A 22,366-nucleotide genomic window follows, 5' to 3' on the forward strand; every position below is an offset into this window, starting at 1 on the left:
TATAAGATGCATTTTGGTTACAAAAACAAGCCCTGTCCTTCCCATCTGTCAATATAATAAATGTGAAGTGTTGTGAATCTCATTTCACACATTTGAAAAGCAGAAAGGAACTGGGGAAAAATAAAAACATTTTAAATTAATTTCTTTATGTCGTATTTTTCTTCTGTAGGAATGCTTCTCCTGACCTCCACTCTGACTCACCTGGGCACAGCTAATGTAAAGCTCTTGATAACAGCACAGGACGGAGGAGGCTCGATCTCAGCCAGACCTGCAGAGGTCACGATCAATGTTTTACGCAGTGCTCAGGCTCCAGCTGTGTTCCAGAGGTCACGTTACGCTTTCACAGTGCCTGAGGACGCACCACCGGGGACACCTGTGGGGACGGTGCGGGCCATCAACCCAACAGGTTAGACTATTATCTATTCCTTATTATCCAAACTGATGTTAGAGCAGCTGGGAGAGAGTCATCACAAGGTCCCAGACTCTACCTCTGCTGAACATCACTACGGCAACGGGAGAAGTTTAACAACTAAGATTTTGTTGAGTTACTGTAGAGGACACAACATACACCATATGGGGAAAAAAAGCACTGGGGTCACCTGTAACTTCACCTGCTCTGCCACTTCTTGGCTGTGAGGCTGAGGTTCCTAAATGCTTCCATTTCGCTGTAATCCCACTAATAGGTGATCAGGGAATCAGTTGGAGGGACGAAATCCCACAAACTTACTTGTTGCATTGTTGAAGTAACATTCTCAAATTCATCGAGCCATTTTACCACCATGATGCTAAAATTTTATACTCCAATGGGACTGAAGCAGCTGAGTTCAATAACAGAGAGGTGTGTCCCAATACTTTTGTTCATATAGTGTAATTTGTCAGTCCAATTATACTCTGAGAGCTTCACACTCTCAGTAAAGGATCTGAATCAGTCCCTCAAAATAAAACATCAGTTTTAAAACTGAAAAACATTTTGAACATTTTATAAGTTTCTCTCTTCTTTATGCTTTTGTCATGAGTGCAAACAAAAGGAACAAAACGTAAAAGTGTTCTTGCATAATAAAGCTATAGTAAAAGCTTCAAGCTAGTCCTGCTCCAGCGTCCTGCTGTAATCACGTTATGCTGAGAGTTACATTTGTGTGAGCAGGACTCTGAAAATCACTGAGTTTCTTTTTGGCCTCCAGTTCAAAGAAATTCAGTTCGGATGGTTCGTAAACTTTATGAACTTTATGGTAAGATAAGCTAAACAAGCAAAGCTAACATCTGTATCTTGAAATATATATATTTTAAACCTATACAGCTGTTTAATATGAGGTGGATTAGTGTAAGTACTGACATTATTGTGCTTCATAGGTCTCTTGAAACATAATAACTGGATTTAGACACATTCAGAATAGGTGGCTGTTACACAAAGGCATTAATATCCCGACAGATGATTGCGACAGAAACGGTTGAGCGATAAAAGTTGCTCAAATCTCCTTTCAGACATGAAGAAGCTAAAGTTTAATCTTTAATCCCTTTGAGTCTCACGAACACATGACAGATAATAAAGAGTAGCTGTGCAGTGTACTGCATCTACATCAGAAACAATCCTGTTACAGATCAACCTGCTCTTTTTCTTCCTTGTTGTTCTAAACTTATTTATTGGGCGCTTTCTGTTAAATATAACAGCATTTTGTGGTGGCAACAGTTTAACTAATAGAAGAGTGGATGCCATTTATAATTTTATTCTCAGTATCCTAAAAAAAACCTCTGCGTAGATGGTGTTCAAAGAGTAAAGGGATTCATAATTATCTCCTCATAGTCTTGTTTTTCCACCGAATGCCTTCAACAGCTAAACACCCCAACAACACTAGACAGTCATTCAAGGCTGTCTAATCACTTAAGAGATTAACACTTCGACTTAAAGCAGAAACAGCAGAATTGGGGTTGTTTGACAGGAGTCGAGCACCATTAAGCTCTCTGCTTGTTTCAGGAGTTTTTAGTTTACAGTCGAAGCACAACAAACACTTGCAGGGGATTAATGGGATCTTCTGGCCTGTGCATTAATTACTTAAAGTGTATTAGCGTGTGTGTGTGTGTGTGTGTGTGTGTGTGTGTGTGTGTGTGTGTGTGTGTGTGCATTCAAAGTTACATCTGATTAAATCCCAAGACATCTAGAACAATGTCTTTAAATGTCTAATTTATGTAAGCCCTTTAAATTTTTATGACTATTTCATAGGGAAAAAAAATTTTTTTTTTCTTTTTCTACAGACTCCATGGAATCTGTATCTTATCGAATCTCTTCTGGAGACCCTCAGAGTTTGTTCTCCATTCATCCAAAGTTGGGTCTGATCACTAACCTCAAGCCCCTGGATCACGAGTCTCAGCCGTACGCTCTTCTGGTTCTTCAGTCCTACACCGACGCCTCTCCCGTTTACAGCACCACCCAAGTCAACATCAGTGTAGCTGACGTTAATGACAACGCCCCCATCTTCCCCAAACACAGTGACACCATCACGGTGTCACAAAACACTCGACCGGGAACCGTGTTGTTCATCGCTCACGCGCATGACTATGACAGCGGTGCTAATGGTCGGGTGCAGTATTACCTGAAGAGCAGGAAAAATGGCGTGTTTGTTATTGATCACAATCTCGGGACGGTTACGCTAAATGAGAGTTTAGAGATGGATCATCAGCAGGGATACAATCTGGAGATTGTGGCCAAAGATGAAGGAGAACCTTCCCTGAGCTCCACCCTGACCCTCTCAGTAAACGTAGACCAAACGACTGCCGAAGACAGCCTGGCATTTGAGACGTTGATCTATCACGTGGAGATTGGGGAGGGCTACAGGAAAGATGCTCGGGTCATCCAAGTGAGGGCTCACCGAACCCAGGGAGCCCACATTTCAAACTCCTTCATCATCTACTCTTTGGAAGGAGAACCTGGCTTCCCTCTGGTTCCGTTTCGGATTCACCCAAAGACGGGATGGTTGTACCTCTCAGCCAACCTGGACTATGAGACAGAGTCCAAGTATCATTTTCGAGTGTTGGCTACGGAGGCTTCACTGTCAAATACCACGGCTATGGCCACAGTGACGGTGCTGGTGCTGGATATCAATGACAACGCCCCGGTGTTCAGCAGGGACGTTTACTACTTCACTGTGTTGGAGGGGTCATCGCCACAAGGTCTGGTGGGAACCGTCAAGGCCGTGGATAAGGATTCTGGGAAAAACGGCCAGTTGTCCTATCTCCTGCTCTCAGATGGGAAATTCTTCCGAATCAATGCTAAAACAGGTACAAACACATCAAGTAACACCACCTTAAAGTTACCTTGTGCTCCGTGGTCACCTATGTGACATTAACCTTTCTCCATCTTCTGCCAGGTGAAATCATCAACTGGGTGGCACTGGACCGGGAACAGTACAGCCAGCACAGTCTGAAGGTGATGGTGACAGATCAGGGTCACCCTCGTCTCAATGCCACCGCCACCGTTCACATCCTGATCGCCGACATCAATGACAACGCGCCGCAGTTCACTCACCTGCCAGCCAGTAAAGAGCTGAATGTGCAGGTAAGAACGATGCGTCTTCATCACAACGTGATGCAACTACTGATGCAATCAAAAGCAGTCTTGGTAAATTACAGTTGCATCTGCACTCCAAACTGCACATGCTTCTCAATAACATTTAGCTGTTGTTGCCTTTTGATGCATCAGGAAATGCATTTGTCACTTTAGCGGGAAAACTCAGGAAGTTCACATGTAGGCAAAAACCAAATTGTTAGTCTGTAAAGGTACTTTAATGTTGTTTTGATTAATACCTAACCAAAATGACAAGCACAAGGGCAGGAAAAAGTCCTTTACACTAAGAAAAAACAGAAATAAGAAGAAGACACAGAAATAGTGAAGACAGACACAGAGCAGCTCATGAAGCAGGCAGTTAAAGACATGGAAAAGAAAAACTAAGTGAAAACTAAGGACAGGTCGACGAGTTAATACAAAAAGACATGACAATATTCCCCATATACCAGCATTATTTAATATTAGAAATTATTACACCGTCACAACATCCCCCACATGTATCAATACATGCTACACAAATTGATATATTATAGATTTTGGTGTCATCATGTTGTCTCTCAAAGACCTAGTACCAGGCAAAAATGATCTAAGTGGGATAGTTTATCTAAGTAATACTGTAGCATGTGTAGATGCTAATAAGGACCATCTATGATCACTACACAACGTATTATCAGCACACATTGAAAAGCAAGTATAAGGAGAGCAAATGCCACCCTGTCAGTTAAGTACTTGGTAACTAGCGGTTGGGTAAGTGAAAAAAAAAACAGCAAGTATTCTTATCATAAATGACTTCAAGCGCTAATATACTGTGAACATAAACGTATATATGTGCCATGAATAAATGAACTTGAGATAAATATGACTTAGTGTCTAAGATTAGATACAGTTGTGCAAGTCTTACTTGTACTCTATATCTTTAGTGTATGTGTTGTTATGTTGTCAGATGTAGTTATGCTCTCTACGTGTTCACTTCAGATATGGGCTGGTCTACAGTCAGGATCCTTGGTCACGAACATGTTTGCCAAAGACTTGGACGCAGGAGAGAATGGAACAGTTATTCATTCACTGGTCACAGGTGAGCTGTAAACGTGTGTCCTGACTGATTATACAGATTTGGTCTGAAAAAAATGGGGTTTTTTTCAGCTGCATGGGATGTTTTTGGTAAATTTATGTTTTTTAGGGTGCTGAATCTAAAAATGATCTCCATTTCCCTCAATCACGTAATCACGTGAGTTCACATAAAAAAGCGTAACAGCGATGGAAAAAAACAAATATTATTATTACAATTAACTATGCATAGTTTTTCTGAGATTCCTTAGCTTTCACTATGAACAAAATAAACCTGTTGGGACACGATCATCTGAGCTCCTCCCACCGCACCCCGACCCCCTGTCCTCAATTCCTCACATTTTCTACTTATATTTCTCTTGAGTCTCACTCTTAGAAATATTAAATTAATGTAAGAAATTATTATTGGATATGGTTTTTTGACTCAAGTATATGATACCAGACTTCAGTTTAAAAAGGGACATCGTACGCTTAATTAGACTAAAAACAAGAGTTGTGGAAGCAAACCTGACGAGGATGGAATTTAAAAAATATTTTTCATAGTTTCAGTGAGTAAAAATCTATAAGAAACAGTCAGAAAATCCTGTGCCGTTTTTTTGTTGCAGACCTGTGTTATTAACAGTTCGCTCTGTTCGCATCTCTTTTCGTCTGCTTTCAAAGATGATGATCTGGAGCACTTTGAGATTGACAGCAAAACTGGAGATATCACAACAACAGAGCTCTTCAACCAAGATGCAAAAGCGTACTACACTCTGAAAGTGACCGCCAGGGACAGCGGAGTCATCTCTCAGGAGGACACTGCAGTCATTCATGTACAGGTACGGGCTGTGCTCCAGTTAAGGCCACACCTTTAAAAACAGTGACATATTATTTAATTGCAGTATGAACGTTCAGCTTTAATTCAAGAGATTTTACAAAAATACTGCATTAACTGTTTTGGAAGTTTACACTCATTTTTATACAGTACAGTATTTTATTGCTTTATTGTTTGTATCTTTTCATGCTAACTTTAAATTAATAACTGTAAAGAGTAAAGCTGGGTTTCCCGAATGGAGGGAAAAAAGGTAATTATAGCAAACTAAAACTAAAACTTTGTCCTTTGCTTTTCAGATTCATGGATTAGAAGATCCGTACGGCCGCTCCGATCGCCAAATTGTGAGACGATTTTTGGTGCGGGAGGACACGGAGCCTGCGACTGTTATTGGCTCTGCACGTGTTTCAGATAAAGGGAGATTTCACTATTCCATCACTGAGGGGGACGGGAGTGTTCACTTTGGGATCGACAGCTCCTTCGGTGACATATACATCAACCAGCCACTGGATTACGAGGCTGCCATGCAGTACTTCCTCGTGGTTCGTGCTGAGGACGCCAGCCTCATTCCCATCGTGAATGTGTCTGTTCTGATTTGTGTGATAGTGGAGGATGTGAACGACCACACGCCCTGGTTCCCTGATAAACTGGTGATGTTTGGTCTGAGGGAGGACGCTGCAGTCGGATCGCTGGCGTATGCTTTTCATGCCAGAGACGCTGACGGGACCTTTCCAAACAGTGCCCTCCGCTATGAGCTCGCCTTTGACGCTGAAGTCAGCGGGTCATCATCACCCTTCCCCTTTCGGATCGACCCTTACACGGGGAGCCTGACTGTAGCAGCACCTTTAGATCGCGAGAGCACCCCCAGCTTTGCATTCACTGTAACAGCCACAGATCAGGCGAAGGAGAAGAATGAGCGCAAACAGGCTTCGGTGACGGCTCAGCTCTTCCTGCTGGACGTGAACGATAACCGGCCGGTGTTCGTATCGGCAGACACAGCTCAGGCGATGGAGGACGCAGAGGTGGGGAGTCTGCTGCATCATTTTGTGGCAATAGATGGAGATCAAGGTGAAAATGGGATCGTTTCCTTCTCTATTATTTCTGGAAACAAGAAAGGCTTGTTCACACTGGAGGAGAAGACAGGTATTTGTGATTTTTGCACAGCGGAAAAATTTATTCCAAATAAAATTTTACCTAAAAAAAACTCATCAGACTCACCATATGAATATCAGACATATGAACGTCTGCTGATTCACAGTGAATTAAAACATCAAACATTTCACTTTTAAATGTGAAAATTAATTCTTCTTTTATTTCCTTCCTTCTTTTTCAGGCCTCTTGCTTCTCACTGCCCCGTTGGATTATGAGACAGAACGTTTCCACCGTCTGACCGTCCGTGCGCTGGACCAAGGCCTGCCCTCACTCTCCTCCACCCAGACTCTGACAGTGGAGGTCGGGGATGTGAATGACCAGGCGCCTGTGTTTAGTCAAACCGTTTACACCGCCACTGTGGCAGAGAACAGAGACCCTGGAGAACCAGTGATCAGGGTCTCTGCCACTGATGAGGATTCAGGTAATAATTCATTTGACTGGCAATAAGTCAGAGGTAATACCAACAAATAATGGCTGAAATGGGACATGTATACTGAGGTAGTGTACATTTAATTTTGAGCTCCAACTATTTAAAAATTCCTAATTTTTGATTATATTTAACAGCATTTAAATTTAGTTTGAAATTGCCCTGATATTAAAGTGGAGACGGCAGTTTCCCTGTGAGCTACCTAGATGGCAGCACTAGCACATGTCCATGAAGCCTAAAACCATAAATCTGCTAACCATGAAAAGATGAAGGCATCAAAATAAAGTAGGAGCCAAATTGCAAAACTACAGCTTTTCCTGGCAAGACAAAGTATAACAGTCCATGTTTATTACTTTTTTCTCGTACCATGTGCCGTAATGCAGCTCAGCTTCCTTGTCGAACTTCAGCTCTGCTGTTTTTTCACTCCATTAACAGTTTAATTGAAACCACACCCTGCTGTTTTCCTCATATGCTTTTCGGTTTGTCTGCTCTGCTCATTGCACATCCCACCGAATCTCATTCACCCGACTCTTTAATCATATTCCCAAATCTACACATCTGCACTGTTTATTTTAACACATCGCGCACGGGGCCTTCCACATCCCGTTTCGTCTCCTCATTGTTGACAGTAGGATTCTTTTTAAATACTGGAGATGGAGGGCGTGCGGCAGGGGGACCTGTACAGGAGGGGTTTCAATGTGAACTAACATTCTTGGGGGTGAGAATTGTCCAAGAACAGCAAGCAGACAGCTCCTCTGGGAAATCTGAAAGGTCCTCTATCATCATGATTTCCATAATCCAAGCCATCTGTGCCAATAGGCGCTGTGTGTTCTCATCCATCTCCTCAAATCGCCTCTTCTGGCAGGCCGGCCTGCTCTCCCACCAGTCTTATTTGATTATCATTTGTGCTGCTTTTTTCCCTGCAAACTCTCACCAGAGATGACCATTGTTTTGTGTCTCTGATGATCTATGTATGTAAGTTTCCATGTGCTGGAGTCAATCACAGAAGAGCTGCAATGTGAATGAGTGTGACAGCTAAACTTCTGAGCCTTCTGGATTTCACTTTGTTAAGCAAGAGTTGAGATTTTGGGAAGGATTTTTTTTTTAAAGAGTAACTGTGCTGTCTTTGTGTTCAAAAGAAGAGTTTGATTATTTACAATGAGGTTTGATGGTAAGATTTGGTCATTGTGCCAGGGTTGCACTGGGAATCCTTTGGCTGAAACTTAAATGTTTTGATGGAACACTTTTGTTTGTTAGTACCCGGAGTGGGAATTGTTTATGGTTGTTTATGCACAAGAGACAAAAGTGACACGGTTTACACCAAAAGAGTTATGAAGAAGACATTGACAGAGTTTTGTAGTTTTGACACCTACCAAGCAAACCAAGTTAACAGCAATGTAAATTAAATCAGTGAACCAAACAAAGCTAAGCAGAAGAAGTCTAGTAATCAAGTTATGCTCTTATAAAACATCATAGAAGTGTGTGAATAGACCGTAATTTCAAAAACATGCAAATGCCCCGTGATTCAAATGTTTTACTGCTATCAGCATAAAAGATATCTTAGTAATCATAGCCTTAAATGCTATACGCATTCCTCGCCTTGTTCTATCTTCTGAAACTAACGTGATGTGAAACGTGCATTATTGTGATGGTCATCAAGACCACAGCTTGCACGTAAAGTTGAAGTGATAAGATAAGTATTTATTGTCATTGTCAGAGAACAATGAAATTGCGTTTGGAGCTTCCGTACAACCCATAAATACAATAATAAAGAAAATAATAAATACCCCTTAAAACCCAAGTGTAAATATTTAACCCAGTGTGACTCCAGTGCAATAAGACAATCCTTAGCAACAACATGAGAACATGACAAGTAATGTTCATAAGAAATTCAGACAAAGACCTGAGAAACATGACAAAGTACAACAATGCAACCCATTCAATATTATTGTACTGTGAGATATGATGTCAGATATGATAGTTATCTATTTAAGAAAGGGGGGGGGGGGGACAGGAGGGGGAAAGAGAATAAAGATATGATGCACCAATGCAGACCAGTTCAGTGCTATTAAAGAGTTGGATATGGTTATTGTCCGTGAGAGGGGGGCAGAGAGTTCAGAAGCCTCACAGCCTGTGGATACAGGCTGTTGGCCAATCTGGATGTTCTGGCCTGTATAGACCTGTACCTTCTCCCTGAGGGCAGCAGGTGGAAAAGGTGGCGCGCAGGGTGATGTTGGTCCCGCAGGATACTATGCACCCTCCTCAGACAGCGAGTGGGGAAGATATTACTAATCTCTGGCAGACTTGTTCCAATAATTCTGCCAGCTTCTTTCACCACCCGCTGGAGTGCTTGCTGATCGGCCTTGGTGCAGCTGGGGAACCACACTAGAAATCCATACGTCAGAACACTGCTGATGGCACAGTTGTAGAAGTTCAACATCAGAGATCTGGGAATGTGTGCGCTCCGCAGTCTCCTCAGGTAGTAGAGGCGCTGTTGGGCCTTCCGTGCAACTGAGGTGATATGGTTGCCCCAGGACAGGTCCTCGGTCACAGTTACCCCCAAGAATTTAAAACTACTCACCCTCTCCACCGCCTCACTGCCAATGAAGAGAGGCAGATGGTTGTTATGACCCTTCCTCCGGAAATCTACAATGATCTCCTTGGTCTTATTGGTGTTTAAGACCAAGTTATTGTCGTGGCACCATGACTCTAGTTGTTGCACCTCTGTCCTGTAGTTTGTCTCATCGTTGTTGGATATAAGTCCGAGCACTGTAGTGTCATCGGCAAACTTAACAATGAGATTGGACGCGCAGGAGGAAATACAGTCATGGGTGAAGTGAGTGTATAGCAGAGGGCTCAGGACACACCCCTGAGGGGCACCGGTGTTGACCACAAGGGTGGAAGAGGTGTTCTTACCCACTCTGACACTCTGTCTACGGTTAGTGAGGAAGTCCACAATCCAGTTGCACAGAGAGGAGTTAAGTCCCAGTTGGTGGAGTTTGGGACGGAGTTTGTATGGCCGGATGGTATTAAAAGCCGAGCTGTAGTCTACAAAGAGGAGCCGTGCATAGGTGTTCCTGTGTTCCAAGTGCTTCAGTAATGTGTGCAGCACTGTGGCGATCGCATCCTCGGTTGACCGGTTCTCCCTGTATGCAAACTGGTGCGAGTCCAGGGATGGTGGACTCTGCGTTTGCTTCGTATCACAAGAACCATAAAAGCTGCAAGCAGCAGGCCTTCGCTGAGGTTTTAACTGGCCACATTGTTCTCTTTTCCTTGAGATAAGCGCTGCCTGAAACAGAAGCAGCAATAAACATGAATGGACTTGAACTAAAGTTGAATGTGTGAGGTAGATAACGATTCAACAACTAGAGGTATATATTTTTCTGGAGATCGTGAGCATAAAAATGTACTGTGTTGTTTTTGACATCCATAATCTCATTAGAGAAGCCACATTTTTTGTCTCACCAGTGTTAAGGCCATTTATATCTACTTGAAACTGGAAATGTTTTTTTCAATAGAGAAACTAGCGTGTATCGTTTGTCGGGTTGCATATCTGTAATGTAAATCACTGGATTTCTGTAATTATGCAGCATCATCTGATATATGATCAAGTTGATTTTTGTTTTTTCTATTAACCTTGATTTTCCTTTTGTTTTTGCTTGAGCATTTGTTTTGAGGTCTGTGACAGCATTTACATTCGCCTCCTGTGTTCATTTCCTCAGAGGAGAACGCTGTGGTGTGGTACAGTCTGCTGCCGGGTCCCGGCTATGAGCTCTTCAGCATCAACCCGTACACCGGCCTGATTACCACCACCTCCTACCTGGACAGAGAGCAGCAGCAGCATTTTACTCTCAGAGGTAGGACACATAAGCAAACATCTGTTAGTCCTGAGCAATAACATTTTAAATAACAGTTTTCCACAATAAAAGCCAGAAGTAAAGCACGTATCTATTAACAAAAATTTGAAAGTTTAATTATAAGTTCAGGGTTAACAAACTCAAGGGAAAATCGGCAGTTGTGCAAAACAATGCAGTAAAAGTCACATGTTTAATGACTTCCAGAATGATAACACTGAAGACATCAGAATTATGCTCAGAAACTAAGTAACTCATCACCAAAATGGATTTTTTTTCTGTAATAAATCAGAGCAATCTAATACAACAACAGTGGTAAAAGGAAATCTTGTGTTTGTCAAGTGTCGTGACAGTCAGTCGTACAGCATTGGGCAAAAGTCTTGGGAAATAGGTGGAGGGGTTTGTTGAAACGTGTAAACAAGACAAGTTTTCTTCTAATTTCTTTAAGTAGTCTTCAGGAATAGTTCTCCAGGCTTGTTGAAGGACATTTAAAGCTCTTCCTTGGATGTTGGCTGCCTTTTTTTCGGTTCTCTGTCAAGATGATACCACACTGCTTCAGTAATGTTGAGGTCCGGGCTCTGGGGAGGCCAATCCAAGACTGATGGTGTTTAATGGTGTGTTTTTCTATGCAGGTATGCTTTTACTGCATTGGCAGTCTGTTTGGTAAATGGTAAATGGCCTGTATTTGTATAGCGCTTTTCTAGTCCCTAAGGACCCCAAAGCGCTTTACACAACCTGTCATCCACCCATTCACGCACACATTCACACACTGGTGATGGCAAGCTACATTGTAGCCACAGCCACCCTGGGGCGCACTGACAGAGGCGAGGCTGCCGGACACTGGCGCCACCGGGCCCTCTGACCACCACCAATAGGCAACGGGTGAAGTGTCTTGCCCAAGGACACAACGACCGAGACTGTCGGAGCCGGGGCTCAAACCGGCAACCTTCCGATTACAAGGCGAACTCCCAACTCTTGAGCCACGATCGCCCCAATGGTATCATTGTCAAGCTGAAAACTGAAGCTGCTGCCAATCAGATACTTTTCAGATAATATTGCATAGTTGAACAATACCTGACGGTACATTTCTACGTCCATAACTGGTTGGAATGCAGCCGCAGACCATGACTGAGGCTCCGCCGTGTTTTACAGATGGCTGTAGACACTCACTGTTGGATCTCTGTTCTGACTTCTTCCCCACATATTAAGATGATTTGAGCCAAAGATTTCAAATTCATTTTCATATCACTCCATAAGACCTGTTGCTGATGATTTTCATCCTAGTTTTTGTGTAACATGGGATACTTCAACCTTTTCTCCTGTTTCTATTCTTTAAGAATGGCTTCTTGAAAGCCAATAAGACCAGTTCTGATGAAGCTTTAGTGAACAGTAGATGGATCAACTGAAGGGACAGATACATCTCTCAGGTGCTTTGTCAGGTCTTTGCTGGATTGTTTTCTGATTTGTTAAGGACATGACTTTTAGATTCTGTTCATCTCCTGCAGATAGTTTCTTACTCTTGCCATTTCTTCTTTTTTCCTCCAGTTTCCTCCGATTTTATAAGAACGTGGTGCACACTAAGTTTTCAGCCAATAGGTCTTTAAGAATCATCTTGTTGGTGCAAAAATACATTACCAGAGGTGTGGACTCGAGTCACATGACTTGGACTCGAGTCATTTTTTTCAGGTACATAAACTATGAAGTAGTCAACAAAAAAATGAAATGCAATATGCAAAACATGCAAGAAGAGAATCACAGACAGAGATGGAACAACTTCCAACTTTGTCCGACAGTTGAAGTTGCATAAAGAACGGTAGGTTCTCTTTTGCTACGATGAGATAGCTGACTTCATCTAACTTTGTGATGTCAACTAACTTTAATGTGTATGATATTTTTGTCATGCTATTTTAAAGCCGGTCCTACAAGCGCATCCAAGAATAACATGCAGTTTATCTCAGAATTGTTGGTGAAAATTATTCTTGGAGCCAAGTGTAATTGAGCTGCATTTTATAGAGGTGCAATTTCACAATTTGTGTATATTTTCTAAGTTCACTATTTCGTCATGTGTTGAGAAAAACAGAGATTTAAAAATCACATGGTCTAATATTTACATTTAGCATATGAAAGGACTTGAAATTCAAAGTTTCAGACTTGTGACTTTACTCCGACTTTTACACCAGTGACTTGAGACTTGACTCTGACTTGCCTGACATTACTTGAGACTTGACTTGTGACTTTAGGATAAAGACTTGAGACTTACTTGAGACTTGCAAAACAATGACTTGGTCCCACCTCTGTACATTACTATTCCTGTCAAATGTGTTATGTTTGGTATTTTTTGTGGATATAACCAACGATGAAATGTGTTTTTGTGGCAGGGCACTAGAAACAAAGGGAAAATGAAACTGAGAATGAAAAAGCAGCCAATGTTTAGCAAAAAGACTTTGAAAAACCTCCAGAAAGACCTGGAGAACTATTGCTCAAGATACAAAATATAAAGAAATAAGGGGTGGCTCAAGGCTTTTGCACAGTACTTAAAGTCAGTGCAAATTTCTGTAATTGTTCAATTACAGCCTGTCAGGCAGAAGATACAATCTGCTGATGAGGCAGTCTGTATGGAGGTGATGTTTGTGTTGAGCTGCCCTGTTATTGCATCACTAATGGCTATGATCAAGATGTCCTGAGGAAAACTGGTTTCAAAGACATCCCAGCTAATGTGACAACAGCTGTGTAAACACAGGAATTAGATTCTTTTCATATCACGACCTTGCTTGCTTAGCCACACACTCACAACGATAATTGGGTGAGAGCCTGCATCTGAAGGGTTATACAAATACTTTCATTCTGTACCTTCTCCTTTGTCACGCTTCACCAGCAAAGCCGTAAAGAATTTAAGGTCGACTTTCTCCGTTAAAGCAACGTTATTCAGCAGATTGATTTATGTTAAGGAAACAGAAGACTTTTAAAGGGCTGAGCTACAGTATATCTAACCTCTTCTGACTACACCGCTACACCCTTCTGTCTTTTCGAGAGCTTGCTTTCGCTCTCACATGGGTGCGTGCAGTAATTACGTTCAACAGATTCACCAGCGTTTGGTGAAATGCTTTCACATGTTTTACCATAATATTTGTACAGTTGTCAGTATAATTAAAAATAAAGTCCCAGTAATTAAATATAATAACAGGAAGGCCTGAATATTTAGAAGCCACGCCCAAATCTCACAGGGCTTATTGGGAAACACTGAAATATATGTTTTCTCTGGCTGTAAATGAATTGGAAAGAAATTAAAAAAAAATTCTTGTCAGCATGTGTTAAAAGCTGTGTCTCATTATTTTCCGTTGACTGATTTTGGAGTTTTTACTGCTATTAAACATCCAATTTGGCCACACAGTGTCCAGACACACAGCCAATAATTGCCTCATTGCTGTGTTGTAAGAAAGAATCTTGAATAAAATTGTTACATATAATGTGTACAGTATGGCTTTTTAAAATTATACTCTAGTGTTGAATGAGTTATTAAAATAACAGCGTGTGGCATATCTGAGACATTCAGACATTAAGACATCAGGTTTACAATAGCTACACTTTGCTTTTGGTGCTATTTGGATGCTATTTAAAACATGCCAAAGAAAAATAGAAAAAAGGATCTAAAGAACATGCTAATAGTATTAGGCACTTGTTGTTTAAAACATCAGTACTTATTATAAAGCCTGTGGGTGTCAAGCATTTGAATATTTTAGTAAATAATTTAAAAAAGAACTGGTGAGTAAGCCTCTGTGTCCTTCCTTTCTGTTCCTATCTCCAGTCCAGGCTCGTGACAGCAGCGCTCGACCACTTTCGAGCACGACGACGGTGATGTGCTCTGTGCTGGATGACAACGACAACCCCCCAGAGTTCATGCAGTCATCCTTCCGCATCAGCATCCCGGAAAACCTTCCTCCTGGGGTCATCCACACCGCCCAGGCCTCTGACCCAGATCATGGAGAAAATGGCACCATTCACTACTCCATAGTTGGTGAGAAGATCAGACCTTGTTTTGTATTTCAAGCAACTTGAAAGTTTTACCTGTACTTCATGCTGTCATTCAAGTTGTACAGAATGGGTCATTTTAAAGAGCTCAGTGAATTCAAGGCTACTACTGTAATGATGTCACCGTTGCAACAAGTCCATTATTGGCTCCCATAAAGTGGCAGCTCAGGCAAAGTTACAGAGCAGGTTAGTTGAGTGCTGATGCAGTCTGAGCAGCTCTTGTAGGTGCGTAACTTGTGGGTAGTCCAGTATTTTAGAGCATATCATTTATTTAACAGTTAAAGACTTGCACAAACTGTCTGTAGTGAAGGGACAAGCACATCTTATCTGCTAACTTCTTGGTTCAATATTGAGCTGTGTGCATATAATTTTTCTGCTTGGAGAGACCATTAGCAGCATACATTTAGTCTGACCTTCAGATAAATGAAGCAAGCAAAATTCTAAATGGATGAATGTCTGACTGCTTGCTTTCAAGACATCAAAAGTGCATTGTTGAGTCGAGTGGCCAAAGTTAAAGTGGAATTATCCTTTATTTCCTTTCCACTGATGTCATCTCTGATTGTCTGCAGGTGAGGACTACAGAGGTCGGTTCACCATCAACAGTCACACCGGAGCCATTAGCACCACACAGGTCCTTGACCGGGAGGAAATGCAGAATTACACACTCACCATCCAGGCCCGTGACTATGGCCCCACCCCACTCAGCTCCTTCACCCAGCTCCATCTGGTGCTGATGGACCAGAACGATAACATCCCTTCCTTTACCCGCAAGAGCTATCATGCCTCTATCAGCGAGGGCCTCTCCGCTGGAGCTGAAGTCCTGCGTGTAAGTGCGTCGGATCCTGACGAAGGGTCTAACGGGGAAGTGACCTACTCCCTGACAGATGATAACAGCCAAGGGGCCTTTTTAATCGACGCCTTCACGGGAGCGATCCGCACCACCAGGTCTCTGGACCGAGAGAGCAGAGCTCAGTACAGCCTCAGAGCTGTCGCTACCGATGGATGCACTCAGGGACCGCTGAGCTCTTTGGCGTCGGTCACCATACAGGTGGAGGACGTGAACGACAACATGCCGGTCTGTGAGCAGACTCCCTTCAGCGCGTGGGTTTCCATGAGGACGCTGCCGAACCAGATAGTTACCACAGTGACAGCAGCAGATGGGGATCAGGGTGAGAATGGGACGATACATTATGCGTTATCAGACGAAGAGAATCTGTTTGACATCAACACAGAGACTGGAGAGATTTCGCTGAGAAGACGAGTGAGAGCGGGTTTCTCTGGGAGGAAGCTGCAAGTTGTCGTTTCAGACAGAGGACATCCTGCTCTGACCTCTACCTGCCTGGTTTTTATCCATCTGAAGGGAGAACACGAAGGACTGCAGTTCACAAGCAAAGTCTACAACGCCAGTGTCAAGGAGAACAGCAGAGCTGGTACGTTTTATCTGTTTGTCTTGTTTTCACTGATACCACTGAACATCTCAGTCATTGTTTTTGTCTTTTTCTTTCTAAAGGCACTTGGATTGCAAAGGTGGAGGCCAACGACCAAAGCAGCAGCAGACAAAGAATAACATACACCATATTTAGCGGCAACGAGAACCAGGTTTTCTCCATTAACCGTCACACTGGTAATTAAAATGTTAATTTCTAAATACAACTTATTAACCAATAAAACCGTCTAATCCCACAATATAGATTTTCTGTTAGTTTTTTGTATTATCCCTAAATTACCCCTTTTCAAAAAAAAATCAGCTTTTCTTGTCCTTCTGCATTTTTTAATACATAAGTATTTCAAAACCATATATGATTTTATCATATTTTCCCCCAAATTCCTTTTTTTGACTCACGTCTACATAAAGTAACCATGCAGACACACCAAGTCAAATACACAATCTCATACTGATGTTGGACTGAACGTTCACCACAAAAACTTGAACCTAAAAGTACTTCTGTCGACACCTTTGTTGTCAGATTGAAAGCTGTGTTTTTCTTTCCACTACTTTACCATGACTTTTCTATTATTTGGTGAAAAGAGGCCAAAGAGGAAAAGGCCCTGTTCACAGAAGGGCGTGAAGTAAAATGTCAATTAAGATTATGATTTCTATGATTTGTGTTTTTAAAAATAAACCTTATTGGCTTGATATTAACTGAGCTGTACTTCCTTTTGAGTGCAGCTTTTACCTTCATGTTACCGTCTTATGTAGGTGAAATCCGAGTGCAGAAGGATAACTCTCTGGACTTTGAGGTGAACCCCCACATCCAGCTGGTGGTGCTGGCTGACAGTGGGCTGCAGACAGCTCACTGCAGGGTCTCCATCACTCTGGTGGACATCAATGACAACGCACCACAGTTTGAACACAGCAGCTACAGGACAGCTGTCTGGGAGGGCCAAGTGCACAATACCTACATTATGCAGGTAAACTTTCGGTATTAACGCCCTCATTGATGTGAGATGCATGCAGTGATCCCTCTAATACTGACCGCTTCTCATATTTTGAACAGGTGTTTGCCTCCGATGCTGACAGCGGCATGAACGGCCAGATTGAATACTCCATTCTCTCTGGTAACCTTAATGGAGCTTTCATTTTGGACTCTGTACGAGGAATCCTTGCGACCAATGTTTTACTGGACCGCGAGATCACTCCATCATACAAGTATGCTCAAACTGCTCAATAAAAAATATTGAGTAAAACTTTATTGCACACATAAAATTGATTCTACTTCCAAAATGGAATCAGCTACAGTTGCATGTTTCTTCTACTTCACTTCTTCGTAAATGTTAAAGCATTTTAACTGGCGTAGTACAGCAATTATTTTGGTGGCATTTTACAATCTTCCTACAGTCCTGGTGAAAAGAAGATACACCTTCTTTCATTTCTAAGCTTTTACATATCAGGATATAATAAAAATGATCTGGTTCTTAGCAGGTCTTAAGCTCAGATAAATACAATATCAGATAAATCACAAAACGGGGCATATTACACCCACTCTGCCTCCTGAGCTTCTGGAACAATGTCTGCTGGACGGAGCAAATGTCTTGTTAGGTGAAAACCACACACAGCATATTAGCACAAACAATAGTCAAGCACAGTGGTGGAGGTGTGATGATTTGGGACCTGGGCACCTCGCAGTCAGATATTTTAAAAAGGAAAAGAATGAAGGCGTTGCAATGACTCAGTGAAAGTCCAGACCTCATACTGATAGAAATGCTGTGGCAGGACCTTAAGAGAGCTATGCACAAACAAAGTACCTCAAACCTCAATAAGCTGAAAAAACATTGCAGAATGAGCCAAATTTCCTCCACTACCATGTGAGAGGCTGATAAAGTCATACAAAAACGATTAGTTCAGGTTGTTGCTGCCAAAGGTGGTGCTACAAGCTACTGAATGATGGAGTGTGCTGAGGTTTTTCACACACTGTTTGGCTTAGTTTTGATAAATAACTAATGATATGGTGTAATGTGTTGGTGTTCATCTGAGGTTGTATTTATCTGATCTTAAGACCTGCTAAGGACCAGATTATTTTTATTTTATTTTTATTTGTAAACTTTTAGAACTGAAAGAGGGCGTACTTTTTTCTACCATGACTACAGGTGAAGATTTTCAGGATTCAAGGTAGCAGCAGGGTTTTTTTTTTTTTTTTTACAAAGTACTGATTTGTCTCTCTTACAAGAAGGGGCCAAGACATCGTAATAAATCTGAATTAAGCCACCCATGGAGCCTGTAGTTACAACTGACAGTAAGCCTAACCCTCTTCACTGCACTGGTCTTCCATTTCTTTGAAAGGCAGAAAGGAATAAGACTTGACTAACTTTTCCTCCTGAGAAAAAAAAATCCTTACTAGACAAAAGAGGTTACAATAAAAAAGGATTATATCTTTGTGATTGTGGGTGTAACCAAGAAACTCTGTTTTACTCTGAGTCAACAGGCCTGCTCAGCTGAAAAATGGATTTGAGAATTTGACTAAAGCTCAGTTGTATTATTTCCTACCTATCTACATTACAGGCTGGTTCTACAGGCAGCAGACAGGGGGAATCCTCCACTGAGCAGCACCGCCACCGTTAGGGTCCAAGTGGTAGATGTCAACGACAACAGCCCTGCCATTCCCCCCATGGAGCCTGTACTTATAACTGAGAGTAAGCCTAACTCCTGTCAATGCACTGCTCTTCCATTTCTTTGAATGGCAGAATCTCTTCAGTACATCAACACTTACAGTTTTTGTAGGACAAGATTTAAATCCAAGTTCATTGTTTAAACTACAATCTGCTATTCTCTGCCTAGATCTGCCAGCAGGATACATGGTGATCCAAGTGACTGCAAATGACGTTGACCTGAGCTCGACTATCACCTACAGCTTCTCAGACAACAGCAGCACCAATATTCCCTTTGCTATCGACCGGTATACTGGCGTCATTACCCTGACTCGAGCCCTGGACTATGAGGAGCAGACAGAGTACACTCTGACGGTCTGGGCATCTGACTCAATTCACCAGACCAATGGAGAGGTTAAAGTTCAAGTGCTCGATGTCAATGACAACGCTCCAGTGTTCACCCAGGACTCCTACCAGGTGCAGATACAAGATTTTTCAGTCAGATGGTTGAAAGCATAATCTTAATTATGTGGTACTCAAAATATTCCCCTATAGATAGATAGATAGATAGATAGATAGATAGATAGATAGATAGATAGATAGATAGATAGATAGATAGATAGATAGATAGATAGATAGATAGATAGATAGATAGATAGATAGATAGATAGATAGATAGATAGATAGATAGATAGATAGATAGATAGATAGATAATAAATATTCCCCCCTCTAGCAGAGGCCTGCGCTCTTCTGGACAGCACCTTATATACCATATACCAGCACCACATATATAATAACTCATCAAAGTTTGGATTGGATCATTTTCCTAAAAGCCCATGGCCTAATTGAATGAAAGTTAGAAAAGGAGGTGGAATATGTAAAGAGTAAAAACCCAATACATCTTTCAGTAGATTCAGAAAACTTTCTGCAGATGTGATTTGCTCTTTGTTTTTCTCTTGGAGGTGGAGTTATCAGAGCTGGTCTCAGCAGACACGTTTGTCATGTCCATGTCAGCTACCGACAGAGATTCTGAACTCAATGGCAAGATCAACTACAGACTGCTTTCATCTCCCCTGCAAGGCTTTTACATCCAGCCAGAGGATGGTAAGGAACGGTGCAACTCATGAAAAGGGAAAGTGCTCCCATACATGATGTATGAACACTGACAGCAAAAGATTACTCTATACTCTATGCGCACATGTATATGGCACATGCAGTATCTAAGTATGCCAGAGTTACTATACTCTATACTCATACTCTGCTGATATCAAACGTTATGACTGTCTGGTGGTATGATTTCTATATTTAGGAGTTGCTCTCTACATTGAAGGTATCTTTACTTGCACAGTTAAAGTCATGCATGCCTTAACCAACGGCACACAGAAAACCTGATTGGGAGCACCTCAGGATACAGCAGGAAATGATACTTGGACTTTTTCTTCTGCCAGTAGCATTTTAGCAATGTGGAAATATATTTTTGAAGTCTTGTGCTAGTGAGATTCTTGGACAAGAGCGAAAAAAAGCCAATTAGAAGTCAGCAAGATAGAGTGCTTTGGATGAGCCGTGCCTGTGTTATTATCTCCCTTTTAAGAATCCCTAAACCCAAGAAAGAAGATAAATCCTACATAGCTGAAACCAAACCAGCTCCCCTCAGTTCTGGCCAGTTCTCTTTCACTTAAGAGTAATTTATGGGCTTTTACCAGATTTGAACCCCAAATTTAATATCAGAGAAATGCATTTGCCCTGTTTTGTGGTGAGATGCACTAATGGAAATTTGCAGCAATGTTGCAGAGTATGGTGCTTTCTGTGGTACGGTGTGTCTCTGTTAGAGCAGAGCCTCAGAGTGAATGCAATCATCCTGTAGAAAACCTTAAGTGGCACTGAAGTGGAATAATAAATTGGATGAACAGACACTTTGTTGCATTTCACCAAGAAAATTGCCCTTCCAGTCAGCACGGCAGTTTTGATTTAACCCTTAATAAATTGATAGATTGTTACAATACACTGATCTTAAGAGGAGCAAATCCTTCAACTGTATATTTCTTAAACTGAAGGCCAGGTCTTTGAATTCAGTGAAGAATATTTTGGTCTAAATGACCATATAACCATGTATTTATTTTCATTTGGTGGACCCCCTTTAGCTTGTTGAGATATTATTTCAACATGAACTGTTCAAAAAGAGCTTCTTTTCATATCAGGATTGTTCACCTTTCTTAGTCTCCGAGTGCTTCTTGAAATATCCAGTGTGCATTGGGATCATTATTCTGCTGCATTAAGTCTGTTAATCCATCTTCACAAAGAAAAATGAAGCATCTGGTGTTGTGCTGCTCCTCCTGGGTCAGATGAAGTCCATTCAGGGAAAGTGACCAACTCCAAAATAACCAAAAAAAACCCCTTGAAAGTTCCCACCAGCATGTTGCACTGTGGATTTTTCTTCCATGGCAGAGTCATTATTTCTAGTCTTTGTTTTCTTGTATACACATTTCGGTTGCTACCATAAGCTGAGAGAAGAACAGTTTGTTTAGAAATCACTATGGGTGCTTTACAGATTACACTTCCCTGCAGATTTGTAGTGTTGATTTAGTCATTTCTATATCTGTGATGAAGTTTTCTGTCCGTTGGGCTTGATGTAGTGATCTTCTGATTACTTTTCGTCTAACAAATCTTGCTTTACAAAAATATTCTATTGTTCTCCCTACCGAGAGGAGGAGGGGTAGATACCAAAAACAGCTCCAACTCATGGTCACACTAAAGTCAGTAAAACTTTATTTTACCCACATTTTTTTATAGATCGTCTTCAAATTCCACAACCTCATATTAGACCTTGGGTGACATGACTGCCTTGGTTGGCTAAACATTTGACCTTTGTTGTTAGCGCCAAAGATCAAAGTTGACCTTTGAAAAATAATTTCAAGTAACCATTTTGAGTAATATATCGTATGAAAGGGCATGGAGGGAGCTGTACAACTTACTTTTTAGGTTTTCAATGTAACGCCTTGTGATGTCACAAAGACACCGTAACAGGCTGATGTCGTCATATTGTAATGAAAGCAGGCTGACGTCAGCATGTTGTAATAAAAACATCTAAGTTTTAGTTTAGCCCCTGGCCTTCGGTGGAGTTGTGCTCTCAGTGCTCTTGTTTCACTATGTTCTGTTTTAAGGGTTGTCAAAATATCTGATTATTACCAGATTTGTTGGTCATGAAAACACTACGGTTTTTACATGTGGTTTCAGACATTCGGATCCACAACATTTTGAGTCACCTTACCGACTACCTGAAGTTTTATCTTTGTTCCCGTGCTTGCCAATATATATATTAAAACTCATTATTAGATGCAGCAATATATTTCTGTTATAGATGATCATAGCTGGGAAGACT

The 22,366-nt window shown here is 41.6% G+C and overlaps 1 protein-coding gene across 1 annotated transcript in view; it reads left to right on the plus strand.

The window, feature by feature from the left end:
* Positions 1–22,366, plus strand: part of dchs2 (dachsous cadherin-related 2) — a 31,725-nt gene that overhangs the window by 5,514 nt on the left and 3,845 nt on the right. Inside the window, exons 4-19 of the mRNA XM_084931773.1 lie at positions 170–406; positions 2,251–3,273; positions 3,363–3,550; positions 4,535–4,634; positions 5,288–5,445; positions 5,738–6,581; positions 6,772–7,011; positions 10,740–10,874; positions 14,677–14,886; positions 15,470–16,330; positions 16,411–16,524; positions 17,101–17,312; positions 17,399–17,550; positions 18,901–19,031; positions 19,177–19,463; positions 19,950–20,091. Of these exons, the coding sequence (XP_084787899.1) occupies positions 170–406; positions 2,251–3,273; positions 3,363–3,550; positions 4,535–4,634; positions 5,288–5,445; positions 5,738–6,581; positions 6,772–7,011; positions 10,740–10,874; positions 14,677–14,886; positions 15,470–16,330; positions 16,411–16,524; positions 17,101–17,312; positions 17,399–17,550; positions 18,901–19,031; positions 19,177–19,463; positions 19,950–20,091 (5,034 nt within the window). The remainder of the gene's footprint in view (positions 1–169; positions 407–2,250; positions 3,274–3,362; positions 3,551–4,534; positions 4,635–5,287; positions 5,446–5,737; positions 6,582–6,771; positions 7,012–10,739; positions 10,875–14,676; positions 14,887–15,469; positions 16,331–16,410; positions 16,525–17,100; positions 17,313–17,398; positions 17,551–18,900; positions 19,032–19,176; positions 19,464–19,949; positions 20,092–22,366) is intronic.

The sequence above is a fragment of the Perissodus microlepis genome, chromosome 6, assembly GCF_051167445.1.
Source record: "Perissodus microlepis isolate ML-2025 ecotype Zambia chromosome 6, ASM5116744v1, whole genome shotgun sequence".
NCBI lineage: Eukaryota > Metazoa > Chordata > Actinopteri > Cichliformes > Cichlidae > Perissodus > Perissodus microlepis.